Consider the following 18285-nt stretch of genomic DNA (forward strand, 5'->3'; position numbering starts at 1 on the left):
ATTCCCTATTGATATTCTCCAAGAGTTAGATTCCATTACACGTGACTTGTTCTTTCTTTGGGCCTGGAAAAAATATACACAACTGCTCCCGTTGCGGAGCACTGGCTCCGGACGCGCAGGCTCAGCGGCCATGGCTCACGGGCCTAGCTGCTTTGCGGCATGTGGGATCTTCCTGGACCGGGGCACGAACCCGTGTCCCCTGCATCGGCAGGCGGACTCTCAACCACTGAGCCACCAGGGAAGCCCTACACAACTGATTTTTGACGAATAATTTATTCCTCCCTTTCCCATGTTTTGAAATCCTTATGATCCCTCAGTTCCTTCTGGAACAAACTTTCCTCTTCTTCTCCAGCCAGCCCCAGTGGGTTCACCTTTACAGGCTCTGGGACTAGGACAGGAAGTAATGTTTGAATGTTTCTTCACTGGGACCTATACGTTTTTATATACATAGAAAAAGTGTGGCTGAATACACACCAAAGGTGACAAGGGTTAAATCTGGGGACTGGAATTTGTAGGCCAAGTATATTTCTTACTTAAATAGTTTTGTATTCTTTGAAGTGATTTTTAAATTTTTGTAATACAAAACTTTTTTTAAAAATAAGGAAACGGGAAAAAAAATTGTCATGAAGAACCTAGGGGTAAGACAGGAATGAAGACGCAGACCTACTGGAGAACGGACTTGAGGATATGGGGAGGGGGAAGGGTGAGCTGTGACAGGGTGAGAGAGAGTCATGGACATATACACACTAACAAACATAGTAAGGTAGATAGCTAGTGGGAAGCAGCCGCATGGCACAGGGATATTGGCTCGGTGCTTTGTGACAGCCTGGAGGGGTGGGATAGGGAGGGTGGGAGGGAGGGAGACGCAAGAGGGAAGACATATGGGAACATATGTATATGTATAACTGATTCACTTTGTTATAAAGCAGAAACTAACACACCATTGTAAAGCAATTATACCCCAATAAAGATGTTAAAAAATAAATAAATAAATAAGGAAACGGGCTTCCCTGGTGGCGCAGTGGCTGAGAGTCCGCCTGCCGATGTAGGGGACACGGGTTCGTGCCTCGGTCCGGGAAGATCCCACATGCCGCGGAGCGGCTGGGCCTGTGAGCCATGGCTGCTGAGCCTGCGCGTCCGGAGCCTGTGCTCCACAACGGGAGAGGCCACAACAGTGAGAGGCCCGCGTACCGCAAAAAAAAAAAAAAAAAAAAGAAAAGAAAACAGGGACTTCCCTGGTGACACAGTGGTTAAGACTCTGCACTCCCAATTCAGGGGGCCTGGGTTCCATCCCTGCTCAGGGAACTAGATCCCACATGCGTGCCGCAACCAAGAGTTCGCATGCCACAACTAAGAAGCCCGTGTGCCACAACTAAGGAGCCCACAAGCTGCAACTAAGGAGCCCGCCTGCTGCAACAAAGACTCGGCACAACCACATAAATAAATAAATATTTAAAAAAAGAAAAAGAAAACAATATGAAGTAGCTTCTAAATGACAAATGAGTAAATAATAGACATAGTGATGGACTGTGGAAATACAGAGAGGGATCAAGGTTGGCTGGGATAACCAAAAAGTCTTTCCCGGATAAAATAGGGCCTCAAAGATGTTTTGAGGCTAAAGTTTTCCACAAGGCAGAAAAACACCTGTTGTATTTGGAAGATAGCAGGATGATCTGCAGTAGCAGGAAGTAAATTTGGTAATGAGACATGAACGTGGGTTTCTGAGTAGCTCAGAGAGACACCGATAATGCTGTGTTCTAAGATTAAACTCGCGGTAGTGCCGCAGTGTAGCGGGTGAGGCTTAGCTCCTGGAGTGCTGGTGCCCACGAGGCGGTGCTGTTTCAAAACACAGGCCCACTTGGACTAAGGAGAAAGGAACGTGCAGCAGGTAAAACGTCAGACAAAGAGGGAGTTCTGACAGTTGGACGAATTGGGAAAATAAAAAGATACGCAATAGGTAATTATCCCCTTATTACCTCGCGCTCCCCAACTAGGTCCCCCCGCGCAACACAAAATTATGCATTACAGTATGCTTATAGCACGTGCCACTCAGGCTCTGCTGAATGCGACTACTACTCCCAGGCTCCCTCGTGAGGCCAGTGCCCTTTTCCCGTGTGCAAATGGGTATCGCCGCTCAGTCTTCTGGGACTCGTAGTCTTGCAGTGTCTTTCGGGAGTTGTAGTTCCCTTCCCACAATCGGCTGGGCGAGGCGGCGCCGGCGATCAGAGCTGCGCCGGGTGTTCAGGGGCCAAGATGGCGGCGCGCCGGAGACTGAGAGACGGAGTCGCGCCGCTTCTGAGTGGGGGCTCCGGCCCTGACCCTGGCGGTGGAGTGCGCAGCAGCGGTTGGGGGAGTCGGAGCCAAGCGCCGTATGGCACTGTGGGCGCTGTGAGTGGCGGGGAGCAGGTGAGACTGGCGGGCGGCCCGCGGCTGGCAGCAAAGCGGCGTGTGCCGGGCGGTGACACGTGGACGCCACAGGAAAGGGAAGAAGCGTTCGGGAGTCGATGCCGGGTGGCTGCGGAAGACGGATTGGACCGACCGGACCTGGGTCGTTTGCTGGAGGGATGCGGGCAGAGGCGGGTCCTTATGGCCTTTTCTCCGGAACGCCGGAGGGGCAGAGCAGGGTGTCGGAAACCTGGCCCCTGTGTGTGGGGGGACTCGGACTTAGAGTAAGACCTCCCTCTAAGGATGCCGAGTGGGGGCTGCCTGTAGCCCAGCGCCGCAGTGCCTTTTCGGAGCCACGTGGGGTGGGGGGAGCGATTTTCCCGGGATAATTTGTCTGCTTCCCCTCCCCCTCTAGGCGGCCCCGGCACCCACGTGGGTTGGGCGGGGGGGAGGAGGCCCTCGGGTCCACGTGGGGGCGGGGAGGGGATGTCCACGTGGCTCCCGCTCCAGGCTGCCGGGCATCTCGTATCGGCGCTGGAGCCGCACTGCCGGGAACTGGGTGTGTCTCAGCCGGTCCCGCCATCTCCGATCGGCGCTGGGGGCCCCAGGCTGGGAAGGAAGGAAGGTAGGGGCTGCTAGAATCAACTTTGCCCAGAGCCTTGGAGGAGTTTTTTTCTTTTTGCTTTGGTCCGCGTTGCCTCTCGACAACGGATGGTAAAGGACTTTACAGGTGTGCGGGTAGTCTGTTCCCTGCGGATGACGGAGTGTGTTGGGGAGGGTAGAGGGCTGAGGTTGAAGGGCTGTGGAGTGGCGGCCTCTTTCCGACCGGCTTGGGGTGGGTTGTGAGGCATGGGCACTGGCGTTTTTGTTGCCTGCAGTCCTGCCTCGTTCGTGATTCAAGGGTTATGGGAGGTGTCAACATTTACATGGCACAGGCTTAAGTAAGGAAAGGGAGTCCTCTCTTTCCCTCACTTTTCCTCAAGCATCTCTTTTGAGGAGGCAGCTAAGGCCTGCTCCTGTGAATTGATACAGACAAATTTGAGATGGTCTGTATTTAAGCTTCTCTGGAATTTGTGCTGGGGATGGCAAAAGTTGGAGGCGATCTGAGAACTACTCAACACCAGTTGAACGTTTACTAAATGGGGGGGGGGACATTCTTTCTGTCATACTCTTTTATTCCTGGTCTTCAGTTCTCCATACTTAAAAGTGTTATCGTCCCACTTCTCACCAGGGCTTCTTAAAAGTTCCCACCCAGAGTGGAGGTCGGCAAGACTTCGTTTGAACTGTTATCTTGCTTAAGCAATTAAGCTGAGTCCTTGAAAGCTTTTTTTTTTCTTTTTTGGTTTCTAGGTGGGAGTTGGGCTGCAGGTTGCCAGGTAATATCAGTTCTAGCAGACCAATCCAGGCCCTGGGGGTGGGGGGTGGGGAGTGGCTTCTGGGGCTCTACTTGGGAGCTGCCCACCCGCTCTTCCCTTATTTTCTCAGAGGCCACATCTTGTGGGGCTGGTGCTGCCCACCCTTTGGGGGAGAGGCAGGAAGTATCCATGATCCAGCTGTAGTCCAAGTTAGGTAGTCATTTGGGGTTGGAGAGGGTCTTGTGGAGAGATTGTTCACCACAAACACACACAAAGATGAGTATGTGGAAGCTAGTCAATCAACCAGGAACTTACTGAGATTCCATTATGTTTAGACATAGGGGGATACTGTGGTAAACCACACATGGTCCCTGTCCTCCAGGATCTTATGTTTTTATCAGATCTTATGTTTTAGACAGACAATAATGATGAGGACAGAGGAAAGTGCAGCATGTTATATAATCAGCAGTAGTAATCTAACTTGCAGGGTCTGGGAAGAAACATTTTAAGGTGAGATTGTGGGGGGCGGAGGGGAGGGGGAGCTTTCCTCAGAGGGAACAGTATGTGAAGACCTTGAGGTGGGAGAGAACATGGCTTATTGGAGAAACCCGTATGGCTGGTGTATACAGCGACAGAGAGAGTGGTGAGAGAAGACATGCTGGAGGAGTCTGGTGGGGAATACCAGGACCACTGTAAGCCATTTAAGGACTTTAAACCTAGTGCTAAGAGCAGGAACATGCCCTTAGAGGGGATTAGAGAGTGTCTCAAGAGGTGATCAAATGTGTATTTTCACGTTTGTAGCTGGTTTTGAACCCTGCAGGGACAAGCCGGATATGGGAAAGCCGGTCGGGGAGGTTGTTAAAGAGATGCTGGTGGCTGGCACACTCTTAGCCTGGGCTTATCCTCTCCATGATCTTGGTACTCTGGGAGCTGTGCTGTTTGGGGTTTGAGGGGAGGGATGGGTGAGGTCAGGTAAAGAGGGGCTTCTCTGACTGGGGCTCCAGTACCTGCCTGATGGAAGTGGTGATGAGTGGTTCATAAAGCTGGACATTGTCTCGAGATTCTGGCCTAGTAGCTGGGTCAGGTAGGTGGCAGGGCAGGAGATGCAGCCTCTTTGCTCACCTGGGAGTGTTTGCTGAGCGAGGTGCTATTCAGCTGCTAGTTGTAATTACAGGATTGTGAAGGCTTGGGAGGAGTTAGTGCCTAAAACCTGCCACCTTTTACTTCATCTCTGGGCCTGGCCTCCTAAAGTGTCCCTATCTATCCTTTTCTCTCGTTGGGCATTGTTACTCTTCAGCTTGATTAGGAGGGTGGGGGGGTGCAGTCATACCTGTTGCTTTTTTTTTCTGTTGGAAGAGGTACAGAGTTTGCCTTTGCTGCCAAAGGAGAGGTAAGATTGGCTTGTCCGTGTTTGTTCCTGTTCTCTGGCCTTTGCATCATCTATAATTTCGTATAGTGGAGATACCCCTGCCTCTGGCCTTGCCAGCCCTTCCAGCCACTTCTGGCCCTGCCCACGCCCACACTCTTGACAGGCCTGGGCGGATGGCTCCCTGCCTGACAAGGCTGAAGATGTTATTAGTTCTCAGGGAAGAGGTGGGGGTGGGGCGGGGCTTTTCCATCCACAGAATCAAGCTTTCTCTTCTTTTGCTCTAACCTGGTTGGGGTAGGGAAGAGACTTGTTCCTTGGGACTACCTTTGAGAGGTTGGGTGGCACACTGTAGAGCCTTCAAAATAGAAGTTCAAAATAAGTGTGACTGTCAGCTGTGTATACTGTGATGCACTGTGCCAGGCATGGTGGGTGACCAGGAAGTATAAGCACAGTTTAAACCCTTCCAAGAGCCAAGAAAAATATAAGCTAATAGATACAAAGGGTTATTTGCCCCAAAGGAACTTGGAATATAGTTTTAGTAATGATGCAAGGAATGTCATGGGGTAGGGAAGTGGGTAGGATGTGATTGCCACAGAAGTGAGCGGTACAGGAACACGTATGAATTCGGGGTGTGAGGAGAGATGCGTTGGGGAGGCCTGAGGTGTCTTCTTGAAGAAGGTGGGATTTGAGCTAAGCAGAGACGAGAGGCCTAAGTGGGATTTGAGGAAGGTAAGGTGGTTGTAATTGGAATTGCCTGCTTACTGACCTCCTCTCCTTTGGTGTGCCCCTGAGAGTGTCTGTCTTCATCACTGCCAGCAGATAACTCTTCTGAACAATCTTGGTCTTTTTGATGTTTTTATTCCCCAGTTTATCAATGTCGTGTGGTTCCAAGTGTTTCTGGATGGAGTCTAAACTTTTTTTTTCCCAGAAGGTTCTTGAACACTGCCATCTGGTTGTGGCTGTGGCTCATAGTTTGTACTTCTCTCTGCCCAGCAAGTCCAGAGTGTGTTGGGGCTCCTGCTGAGTCTGAGGCCATTGGTGGAGGGCTCAGTACCTGGTTTACAGAGTATGTAAATCAGCTGCCCCCGAGGGCCCATGCCCTGCAGCCTTCACTGTGCCTTCCTGACCTTATTCCCTTTTGCCCCAGGTGCTGCTGCATGAGGAGGGGGATGATTCTGGCTTTGTCAATCTATCTCGGCTGGGCCCCTGTTTGAGGGACAAGGACTTAGAGATGGAGGAGCTGATACTGCAGGATGGGACACTGCTGGGGACCATGCACAGCTATATGGATGCCTCCCTCATCTCCCTCATTGAAGATTTTGGTGGCCTTGGAGAGGTGAGCTGGGGCTGAGCTTGGAGGTCTTCAGGCAGGAGCTTTGGCTCAGTGGCTCTGTTCTCCTAGCGCCTTGGTTCCTAGATACTCAGCCTGAGTCCTTGAAGTGTGTTTTTGTTTCTCAGTGAGAATTGGGCCACATCCCATGTAAGAGGATGCCCTGGCAGACTTGGATTATCATCCAAGGCCTTTCACCCTGCCTGGGCCCCTGACTTACATGTTCAGAGGGTTCTGATCTTTGTTTTGAGTCCAATTCCAGCTTAGCCAAGGGTTGTCTGCTGAGCATCCCACATCTTACCTGAGAGTGTAGGGAGTATGAAACATAAGTTCAAGACTCAGTTTTGACAGGTCTTTGTTGACACTAGAGAGATGGTGGATGGTAGTAAATGAGATTGGAACCCATGCCTCCTGGTACTAACATCTCTCTCTGGCAAATTGAGCTGAACTGAGCCTGGGAGAGGGATTCTCTTGGCATCCAGTCCTTCTCAGTGGCCTGGTAGGTCATAGGGATGGTGGTGGGACCTTCCTGTTGTCTTTCCTGAGCAGAGCAGGTTATCTCTGGAGGACCAGAATGAAGTGTCACTGCTCACAGCTCTAACAGAGATCTTGGACAATGCAGATTCCGAGAACCTGTCTCCATTTGACAGCATTCCTGACTCAGAGCTGCTTGTGTCACCTCGGGAGGGCTCCTCTGTAAGTGTGGGATGAGGGGAAGGGGGTGTGTGGTTGGTGCAAAGGTTGGAACCACATCCATGAGCCTACTCATAAAGTTCTGAAGCACAAACACATTTCAGGTCTTTTTCTCCCTTTTAGCTGCACAGGCTGCTCAGCCTCTCTCGGACACCCCCAGAACGTGACCTCATCACCCCGACTGACCCATTGGGGCCCAGCACAGGCAGTAGTAGAGTGAGTGGGGTAAGCCTGACCTAGGGAGCCTCATGGACTCCCAATGGGGAGGAATATATGGGGACATGTCTGGAAAAAGATATTCCTGGAGAAAACTCCTATGTCTTATCTTCTCTCCTGTAGGTTGAGATGTCTCTCACAGATCCTCCTTGGGACTTCTCTCCACCCTCTTTCTTGGAGACCTCCTCCCCCAAGCTTCCTAGCTGGAGACCCCCAAGGTCAAGACCCCGCTGGGGCCAGTCCCCACCTCCCCAGCAGCGTAGTGATGGGGAAGAAGAGGAGGAGGTGGCCGGCTTCAGCAGCGAGATGCTTGCTGGGGAGCTCAACAACTCTGTGAGCAGCATCGCAGACTTCCCCATGCACCTGGCCTGTCCCGAGGAGGAAGATAAAACAGCAGTAGCAGCAGAGATGGCAGTGCAGGCAGCTGGCGATGAGAGCATCTCCTCCCTGAGTGAGCTGGTGCGGGCCATGCACCCGTACTGCCTGCCTAACCTCACCCACCTGACAGCACTTGAGGATGAGCTTCAAGAGCAGCCAGGTGATTTGACACTGCCTGAGGATTGTGTGGTGCTGGAAATTGTGGGCCAGGCGGCCACAGCTGGCAACGACCTGGAGATCCCAGTTGTGGTGCGACAGATCCCTACTGGACCCCAGCCTGTCCTCCTGGATAACTCGCTAGAGGCCAGTGCGGCCTTGCAGCTGCTCATGCCTACACTAGAGGCAGAGACAGAGGCTGCTGTGCCCAGGGAAGCCCTCTGCCCTGAGAAAGAGGGGTTGTCACTGGATTCAAAGGAAAAGCTGGAGTCAGCCTGCTTGTTGGAGCCCAGGGAGGTCATGGAGCCAATGGCACCCAAGGGGCCTCAGAACCCACCAGCCAACACAATGCTAAGTTCCCAGAGAGCTCGAAAGGGCAGGAAGAAGAAGAGCAAGGAGCAGCCAGCTGCCTGTGCAGAAGGCTATGCCAGGAGGCTGAGGTCAGCCTCTCGTGGGCAGTCTACAGCAGTTACAGAGCTGACCTCTCAGGGAGGCAGCTTGCCTCAGGAGGACCTTCAAAGAGAGGTTGTGCCTCCCCGTGGTAGAGGGAAGCCCCGGGCTTGGGCTCGGGCTTGGGCAGCTGCCTTGGAGAAGCCTGGCTCTGGGAACTTGGAGAGTAGTGCTGGACAAGCTAGTCCTGCTAAAGAAGGTCCTCTAGACCTCTACCCCAGCCTGGTTGACCCCATCCAAGCCAACCCTGTTTCAACCCATCTCTCACTGGTTGACTCTGCTGAAGCTGACCCCATGCCACTTGACTCTGTTGAAGCTGATCCCACTGCGGTTGACCCTGATCCCACTGTGGCTGACCATCTACCTGTTGACCCTGAACTGGTTGACCGTGCTTTAGCGAACTCAGAGCTGGTTGACCCTCTCCCAGCTGACCCAGTGTTGATTGACTCAGTTCTGGCTGACTCAGCAGCAGTTGACGGTGCAGTGGTTGTTCCCATCTCAGATGACTTGCCTTCAGTTGACCCTGTCCTAGCCAAGCCAGTACAAGTTGACTCTCTTCCCAATGACCTGGCTCTAGTTGACCCTGTACTAGTTAAGTCTAGGCCAACTGATCCCAGACGTGGTGCAGTGTCATCAGCCCAGGGTAGTCCAGCCCCCCAGCTCCTCCTGGAGTCAGAGTCCTCAGACCCCCCAAAGGCCATCAATCCTGAAGTCAAGGAGGTCATGGGTCCTCTGAAGGGGGAAAGTGGTACTAGTGCAACAGCCCAGGAAGCCAGGCCTCGGCCTCTTAGCCTATCTGAGTACCGGCGACGAAGGCAGCAGCGCCAAGCAGAGGCAGAAGAGAGGAACCCCCATCCCCCAGCTGGGAAGTGGCCCAGCCTCCCAGAAACTCCCACAGGGCTGGCAGACATCCCTTGTCTTGTCCCACCAGCCACAGCCAAGAAGACAACTCTGCAGAGAAGCCCTGAGGCTCCTTCTGAGGCTTGCTTTGCTCCTGTGGGTCCCAGCCCTGCCTCTCCTAGTCCTGAGCCACCTGCAAGCAAACCTGTGGCCTCAACTCCCACTGAGCAGGTGCCATCCCAAGAGATGCTACTGCCAGCAAGACCTCCACCTCCTGCTGTGCAGTCCATGCCCCCCACAATGCCCACTGCCCTGCCTTTTCCCACGGGTGGGCTGGGCATGACTCCCATGCTGCCCCTTCCCACAAATGGGCAAAGTGTCCCCAGTCTGCCCCCACCACCCTTGCAGCCTCCTAGTGTTCCGATGTCTGTGGGGCCAGTGCCACCTGATCCCTTTACTCACTATGCCCCTGTGCCACCCTGGCCTTGTTATCCCCCCTTGTCCCCTTCTGGCTATCCTTGCTTGCCCCCTCCACCGACGGTGCCCCTAGTGTCTGGTACTCCAGGTGCCTATGCTGTGCCCTCCACTTGCAATGTGCCTTGGGTACCTCCTCCTGCCCCAGTCCCACCTTATAGCTCCAGCTGTACCTATGGGCCCTTGGGATGGGGCCCAGGGCTGCAACACCCTCCATTCTGGCCTGCTGTTCCCCCACCTCCTTTGCCTCTAACCTCTGTTGGAAGAGCTGTTCCCTCACCCAAGGTGGAGCCCAGTGGCATCCCACCTGGCCCTCCTGATAGTGTACTGACTGTGCCGATGGCTCCTCCCCTCAGTCTTGGGGCAGCTGGTCAGGGAGCTCCACAGATAGAGCCCACCAAGGTGGAGGTCAAGCCAGTGCCTGCATCTCCCCATCTGAAACACAAGGTGTCCTCCCCGGTGCACAGCCCTCGGATCAAGGCTCCACCGTGTCTGCCTGCTGAGAGTGTGGCTGTTGAGGAGCCTGCATCAGAGAGGCTAAAGCCTGAGCCCCAGGAAGCTAGGCCCAGGGAGAAGGCACCCTCTCCTGTTGCCAAGGCTGTTCCCACATCTGCACCAAGGCAGAGCACTACCACCAAGCTGCCTGCTGTCCACCCAGCCCGTCTAAGGACACTGTCCTTTCTGCCTACCCCACGTACCCAGGGTCCTGAGGATGTGGTACAGGCTTTCATCAGTGAGATTGGTGAGTGCCACACAGTTCCGTGAAGAATGGCATGGGGGTTGTGTGAGGAGTGTCCTCCATAAAACAGGATAAACTACCTTATTGGGGCTGGCCTTTGTTGGATTTCTTTGGAGAGTTCTTGAGAGGTGGAAGTCTGGGTTGGTTTGATTCTTTCTGCTTTGTGTTGCTGCCTTGGTTTACTTAGTACAGTGAGCATGGGGAGCCTAGGGGAAGAAGTGAGGGGATTTGGGACTTCTGGGACCTGTGTACTCAGTTGGTAGGGCTGTGTTGTATGCTTCCACAGGAATTGAGGCATCGGACCTGTCCAGTCTGCTGGAGCAATTTGAGAAATCAGAAGGTGAGGAAACCTGGGTAGCTTTGCTCCAACCCTTTTTTGTTGATGTTTCCTTTGGGCCTAGCCCTGTAGTTGCTTAAACTGGGGGGAAGGAGAAGGGGAGTCTCAGCCACTAGAGCAGCCCCCTAATTGGAATGGGAAGACAAGATTTACCTGTGACACAATCTAAGCCAGGGAGAGTGGTGGGTACAGCATGGCAAGAACTATAAAGAGTAGATGGATGGGGAGATTCAAGTGGGTTGGGTTATTTGGGGAGGTAGCTCTCCAGGTGAGCCTTGGAAGACAGGAATTCAGAGACTGGTGAGTAAAGGCAGAGGTATAGGAAAGATCGCATGTGGTGTATTTGAAAGGCAATGGATAGCTCAGCTTCTCAGTACAAGGCATGGATCTAGGTGCTGCGGGAGATATTATGTCCTGTTCTCAGATGAGCTTATGGTCTGACTGGGGAGAAGAATTTGCAGAAATGACTGCTGAATTGGTAACAGGTATCGGTAGTACAAGGCAAAATAGAAAATATAAGTGTAGATCAAGAGTAGGTTATAAGACTAGGAAGTTAGTTAGGTGGGTTATGTAGAGCCTGGAATGCTAGGCTTAGAAGTTTGGACTCCCCAGATTCAGTGGGGAGTGTGCTTGTTTCTGAGCAGAGAAGAGACATGATTAAAAATATACCTGGGTACCCACTGGAGGAGAATGGATCTCTCGGGGGAGACCCAAATGGAGTATGTAGGCAAAATGGATTTTCCTCCTTTGGGTCTCAGAGCCAGCCCTTCTGCACCTCCTCAGTATGGAACATCTGGTTGGGCTTTTAACTAGTATGGTTTCTTTGCAGCCAAAAAGGAGTGCCCTCCCCCAGCTCCTGCTGACAGCCTGGCTGTAGGAAACTCAGGGTAAGTATGGGGACATGAGTGAGTTACCCTACAGCTGTTGGTCAGCAGCCGGCCGGTACTCCAGGACTGTCAACTGGATGCCTCTGTTACAGGGACATTTAGTCCGCTCTAGTCTTTCCCTGTTCCCCACCCCCAGTTCAGCCCATCACTACAGGGTACTGTCTTGAGTGGTGAAGTAGGAGGATATATATGTACCATTTTCTGGCTTATTCCAGTCTGGGGGTTCCAAATGGTGATGCCTTTTATTTTCTGGCAACTTGTGCTTTTGGGGATTTCTTTCCTTTATTTAACAGGCGTTAAAGTTGCTCAGCACTGGTAATGGTGTAAGAAAAAGTGGGGGAGGATATTCATGGCTAGGGCTCCCCTGACTCCTTGGAGGGCACAGGCATCCTGGACCTCCTTGTTTCCCATTCTTCCAGCACCAAGAGGCCTTTTTTTTTTTTTTCATGTTCACAATACCCCATCCTGTTTTGCCAAGCATATTTTCCTCCACATTGATTTTGGGTTGGTTTGAGCCGGGCACGAGAGGCTCCTGGCTTGGAGGAGGTGGGGGGTATTCAAGGTCATCCAGGAATTGGGCAGAGCTGAATTGAGACCCAACCTACATAAAGTTCAGTCACTAAGACCCCTTTTGTGCTGGAGGAGAATGATTGGGGCAGTTTGTGCCCCCCATTCCTCTCTGCACACACCCCTCTCCCATTGCTTTGTGAGCAAAGCAGATGTACAAGATGTTGAGGAGGCAATGAACCAGGCTTTCCCTTTTCCCCCCGCCAGCAGCGTTGACACTCCCCAGGAGAAGAGGCCCCTAGACCGGTTACAAGCCCCAGAACTGGCCAACGTGGCAGGTGGGTTCAGGGTGGGGAACTCTGCCTTTGATTAGTTTATGCAGCAAATGTTTTTAGAGCCTGCTCTGCACCAAGTGTGTGTAGGTGTTGGGGATACAGAGATCTGATCCTCGTCCTTGAGGTTCTCACAGTCCAGGGGGCAGATGTCAGATGTGTAAACAAATGAGCATGTTGAGTATCAGCTGTTGTGTGTTAAAGAAGCCTGTGTGGCTTATAGTGGGGTCTGAAGAGGGACAGTCAGGGCAGGGTTATATAGAAGGTAATCCTCAAAGTGGAGGTTTGAGAAAATCACTGATACCAATCAGGTAGGTTTATGGGCATTCTAGGTAGATGGAATGGCTTGAGTGAGCTGGAGAAGCAAAGCCAGCCCGGTATGTTTTGGGAAATCGTGAGTGGTTCATTTTGGCTGGAGTGTAGTGGTTGATCAGGGTGCTGGGCAGAGCTAAAGGAAGAGAGAAAGCTGGAGTGGAAAGCAGGAGGTCAGGTTATGGGAACTTTGAATGCCGTGTTAAGCTGGTTGGACTTTATACTGTACAGTGAAGAAGCAATTGAAAAAACGTTACCAGTTTGGTTTTTGGGTGCTCCCACCAGCAGGAATGTAGAAGACAGGTGGACAGGTGTGATGCCCGAGGTAGGAGGTTATTAGGAGACAATTACATGAGTTCAGGCAAGATGCAGCCCAGAAGTCAGGCAGTTCTGAGGGCAGGGGGTGAGTCTAAGAATGAAGAGGTAGGACAGACAGGACCTGGCCACCAGCTAGGTTTGGGCAGTGAGAGGTTGAACAGTTCAGGAGGACCATAGCTGGTTGGGTTTCTACTGCTGGTCTCCAAGATGGGGAACTCAGGGGAAGGAGCAGTTTTAACAGTGGGAGAAGTTGGGCTGTTGATCATTGTTAGTATACTCTGTGAGATGAAGTGGGGATCCCTGGAGCCTATATTCACAGTGTTTAGAAGTGTAGAATCGGATCTCATCCTGCTATCTCCATCCTCCCTCCCCTCACAGGGCTCACCCCTCCAGCTACCCCTCCCCATCAGTTATGGAAGCCCCTGGCTGCTGTCTCACTGCTGGCCAAAGCCAAATCTCCTAAGTCCACCGCCCAGGAGGGAACCCTGAAGCCTGAAGGAGTTACAGAGGCCAAACATCCAGCTGCAGCCTGCCTCCAAGAAGGGGTCCATGGCCCTAGTCCAGTCCATGTGGGCTCTGGGGACCATGACTATTGTGTCCGGAGCAGGACCCCCCCAAAAAAGACGCCTGCCCTAGTCATTCCAGAGGTGGGCTCCCGATGGAATGTCAAACGCCATCAGGATATCACCATCAAACCTGTCTTGTCTCTGGGCCCAGCCACCCCGCTGCCCCCATGCACAGCTGCCTCCCAGAAGCCACTTGATCACAGGACTAGCAATGATCAGGCAGATCCCCCAGCCCCTTGCCTTGCCCCATCCACCTTGCTGTCCCCTGAGGCCTCACCCTGCCGGAATGACACGAACACTAGGACTCTCCCTGATCCCTCAGCCAAGCAGCAGTCAATGCGCTGTTATCGAAAAGCCTGCAGGTCAGCCAGCCCCCCAAGCCGGGGCTGGCAAGGCCGCCGTGGCCGCAGCAACCGTTCTGTCAGCTCTGGGTCCAACCGGACCAGCGAAGCATCTTCCTCCTCATCCTCATCGTCGTCTTCCTCATCCCGGTCCCGGTCCCGGTCCCTCTCCCCCCCACACAAGAGGTGGCGAAGGTGAGCTCTGATGGCCTGTTAGGTTCTCTCCACTTTGGAAGTTCTCTCCTCTGGTTTACTCTGAAAGCTTTAGCACATCGATACTTTCAGGCAGTAAGGCTTCTATTTCTGTCTTTGGCTTTTGTCTTCTCCCCCTTTACTGGATTCGAAGGAGGCAAGCTCTGAGAAGATAGCTTCTATCCCCTGTTGGAGATTGGGATATCTCTGAGGTCTCCTCCTTCCTGGAGACCTGCCTTGGGGAGACAATTAGGGTTTGATCTTGACCATGTTGATTCCTTTGCATACTGTATCAGTCCTTATTTCTGCTATTTTCCCGGTAGTATGTGGGATGGTGGTCTAGTGGGTTGTTAATGGCAGACGGTCCTCCCTTTAATCATCTGTTGAGGAAACAGTCTGGGACAGTTCCTTTGAGTGCCACTGTGGCCTCAGCTATTTTCTGGCACTACCTTTTTCTCAGTAATAGACCCAAATTTTTCCACTTAATCAATGAAGAATTCTTGGTTTTTGATGGTGAAGCTTATCTTCAGAAATGTCCCCTACTACAGGTCTAGCGCATCCCCTAAATGCCGTGTTCATAGTACTCCTATGAGACATATGAGGGGAGCAGGATCCCAGAGACCCAGGCCTGCCCCCCTCCCCACCCGCAGCTAATTGTAAGACCTAGGGCCCAGCCTTTTATCTCTGAGTCTCCGTTATTTTTATTCTTTCTGATTTGTTAAATATTTTTCTATTTTTAATTGCATAATTGAAAATAAATATGATCTGTGCCCAAATACTCTAGAACATCTAAAGTTCATGAGGTTCTCAGTTTGGTCATCTGCGAAGAGTTCTTCTAGATCTCCTCTGCTCTGCTTTGCCTTTGGTCCTGAGCTTCCTGACAGGGAGGCAGGGCTGGGGCCAAGGTGAGGTAAGTAGAATATACCTGCACTGCTCCCAGCATTCCTGTGTGCCCCTTTGTTCTCCAGGTCCAGTTGCAGTTCCTCTGGACGTTCCCGAAGATGCTCTTCCTCTTCCTCCTCCTCATCTTCCTCCTCGTCTTCCTCATCCTCATCATCTAGTTCCCGAAGTCGGTCCCGCTCTCCATCTCCTCGCCGGAGAAGTGACAGGAGGCGACGGTGAGCGTGTTTTCAGGGAGTCGGTGCATCTGGGGTGCAGGTGCCTAAGAGTTCTGAGACTTGAGCTGCGTAATGTCTGGGGCACTGATGGCACCTTCTTCTCTTGTCAGGTACAGTTCTTATCGTTCACACGACCATTACCAAAGGCAGAGAGTTCTGCAGAAGGAGCGTGCAATAGTGAGTAGAGGAACAGGTCCTGGGAGGAGAGGGCTTGTCCCTGAGCCATGACATGAGCTCATAGAGCTGTCTGCAGCTATGGCCTTGGCTCATAGTGTGTCAATTTTCCTTGACCTAACGTAGGAAGAGAGAAGAGTGGTCTTCATTGGGAAGATACCTGGTCGCATGACTAGGTCAGAGCTGAAACAGAGGTTCTCTGTTTTTGGAGAGATTGAGGAGTGCACCATCCACTTCCGTGTCCAAGGGTGAGGTTGGGCCCTAAGGTCAGGATGTCCTGTCTCATTATCTATCTTGATGCTTCTTTGTTTCTCCCCCCTTGCTCTGGTGTCCTAGGCAATATAGGCACCTTCATTTCTACAGTTAGAGGGCTGGCAATTTGGGGAATGAGAAGAGCCACCCCAGTCCATTACTGTACCCTGGCGAGCTGTCTCTTCTCCATGGCATGTGCCCAAATAGCCATGTCAGCCTCTGTCTCACCCTCCCCACCAGTGACAACTATGGCTTCGTCACTTATCGCTATGCCGAGGAGGCATTTGCAGCCATTGAGAGTGGCCACAAGCTGAGGCAAGCAGATGAACAGCCCTTTGATCTGTGCTTTGGGGGCCGCAGGCAGTTCTGCAAGAGAAGCTATTCTGATCTTGGTGAGTGGAGGGAGGCCCTGAGCCTTTGGTATCATCTCCTCCCTCAAAAGGTCCCCAGCCTTTTGAGAGGGGCGCTAGCTAGGCAGACTTGTCTTCCTCTGACACGTGAAGAGCCTAAGGGGTGGGATGAGAGGAGAAATGGGTGCTCACCTGTCTTTTGACTTAATATCCAGGTGATTTTAGCTCCATCCATTATAGACATGAGAGGTAGCTGGCCATTTGAGGACGCTGTGGTTGGGAGGTGTACTCAGAGACCTTGATGTTTGTCTCTCTCTACCTTTATAGACTCCAACCGGGAAGACTTTGACCCTGCTCCTGTAAAGAGCAAATTTGATTCTCTTGACTTTGACACATTGTTGAAACAGGCCCAGAAGAACCTCAGGAGGTAACCCTGGGCCCTTCTCCCCCACCCCCTTTTCTTTGGAGGTGCCCAACCTCCTCCATTCCCTCCCCCAGTCTAGGGGAGACAGCTGCTAGTGAGGAGATGACTGTTTTATAAAGAAATGGAAAAAAGTGAAATAAAAATGTGTTAAATCTGATTTTTTTAAAGTGGTATTTGTTTTTTATAATAGGCATTGAAACACATTAACTTGCATTCCTATGTAAGAAGGATGGGGTTGAGGGGTTCCCCCAGTGTTTGGAAAATCGAAGTCACTATGCAGACTAATAAACATGAACTAGAGGGAACTGCCAAGTGCTGTTGTGCTTCTTTCTATGGTGGTAGTGCCAGACAAGTCACTTTTCCTCTCTGAACACAACAGGGACATGCTTACCTCCATTTAATTCCTAGGACCCCTCTTTGGTCAGGTGTAGAATCCTGACCACTTTAAACTGCTCCTGAAGAGTGTTGTAAGTGAAATCAGTCATCTAGGAGTGCCTCTCAAACTTTAAAAGAGCAGTTGAATCATCTGGAGATCTTTTAAAAATGCAGATTCTGACTTCTGGGATGGGGCCTGAGATTCTGCATTTCCAGCAAAGGTGGTGCTACTGGTCCAGGAAGGAATTTTAATATCAAGGACCCAGAGGACGCTCACACTGTTGCAAATAATGGTTTTTGAAACCGAGACTTGTGTGTATGTGGACCATAATAGCTTGAGCACAATGCTTGGCATTCAGCAGGTTCTCAGATGTTTAAAGAATGCATGCAGGTGGATAGACCTTTGGGGAAGAGGGAGTTGTAGGAATTATATACCAAGGACAGGGGAATGCCTGAGAAAGGCAAAGGAGAGGTGTGTCCCTTGAGAAAGTGGATCCTTACCTCCCTGAGGGGCATGAATGGGAAATAGTCAAGGGGTAGTGCATAGGACTGAAGGGATTGCTGTTTGCTAATATGAACTGACATAAGATAGAACTTGGAATTAACTTGGCAGGCCTGAGCATTGATTGATAAATTTGAGTACTCATGACAAAAGGAGAGGCAGTTGAGGGGTTTTCTAGTTCTTCCACAGGGAGGGTTCATAGTGTGGGCTGTCCCCAGGAGGTAGAAGTGTTATTTTCAGGATTATAGGTTTGAAGAGATTGCTGCTGTCACTCAGGTTTGGTGCACAACCCCTTTTTCCCTTCATGGAGCTGACCTAAGGCTGTGTTATGTAAGAGGAAAGGGTTGTCTCATGGGCAAGTCATGATTGAGGTAGGGGCAGTTTTGAAGGTCAGCGCCTCACCACTACCACAGATAATCTGAAGCGTCCTCTGTAATAGAGATGGGAATGCAGAGGTTGGGGTGGTATCTTGAGAAAGGGCCTCCCAGGTTGTTGGAGGCAGTGAAGATGAAGAGTGGGAGTCCACGGGCAGCGCGAATAGGGTAGGTTGGGAGAGCATGTGACCAAGTTTAGAGGAATTCAAGGTCAGCTCGGGCCCCCCGGCCCACTCATTACTCTGGCATCCAGATGCCAGGCGCGCGGGTAACCGCAGCACTGAGAAAAGGTGGCTCCATCAAAAAGGCAGGGCGCGGGAAATCCGAAGTTTTCCCGCCGCGGCTGAGGGCGTGGCCCCTGACGTCAGGGTTCCGCCTTCACAAAGCAGACCGGCGGGCTCCACCCTTACCAAGATGGCGACACTCGCGGGACCGGAAAGCGTTAGTAGATTTCGCCTTTACCCTGTCTCCGAGGTGTGGCCGGGGCTGCTCTACGGGGTGCGCCCGCCCCTTCCGCCGCGCCCTGCGCGGCGCGATGG

The 18285-nt window shown here is 52.0% G+C and overlaps 1 protein-coding gene and 1 non-coding gene across 10 annotated transcripts; one reads left to right on the forward strand and one right to left on the reverse strand.

Annotated features, from left to right (window-relative positions):
- Positions 1-308: 308 nt before the first annotated feature.
- On the reverse strand, positions 309-428 carry LOC115801536 (small nucleolar RNA SNORD22). Its single transcript, XR_004021836.1, has one exon. It is a non-coding gene; the product is annotated as a small nucleolar RNA SNORD22 (small nucleolar RNA).
- Positions 429-2232: 1804 nt separating this feature from the next.
- Positions 2233-18206, forward strand: PPRC1 (PPARG related coactivator 1). 9 transcript variants are annotated; one of them, XM_089898092.1, is made up of 15 exons: positions 2233-2406; positions 6257-6445; positions 6989-7135; positions 7256-7357; positions 7472-7886; positions 9264-10388; positions 10672-10725; positions 11552-11609; positions 12384-12454; positions 13457-14180; positions 15146-15295; positions 15406-15472; positions 15596-15717; positions 15962-16113; positions 16399-18206. In XM_089898092.1, exons 1-15 carry the CDS (start codon positions 2254-2256, stop codon positions 16500-16502), a joined length of 3633 nt encoding a protein of 1210 aa, XP_089754218.1. In that variant the 5' UTR covers positions 2233-2253; the 3' UTR covers positions 16503-18206. The 9 variants fall into 9 exon arrangements, with proteins under 9 accessions (XP_089754218.1, XP_022424662.1, XP_089754213.1 ...); XM_022568954.2 differs by having other exon boundaries at positions 7472-10388; XM_089898087.1 differs by having other exon boundaries at positions 7472-10388; positions 15412-15472.
- Positions 18207-18285: the final 79 nt, after the last annotated feature.

Source organism: Delphinapterus leucas, chromosome 16 (genome assembly GCF_059928025.1).
Source record: "Delphinapterus leucas isolate spDelLeu-1000000601 "Yukka" chromosome 16, BTC_Dleu_Yukka2, whole genome shotgun sequence".
Lineage (NCBI taxonomy): Eukaryota > Metazoa > Chordata > Mammalia > Artiodactyla > Monodontidae > Delphinapterus > Delphinapterus leucas.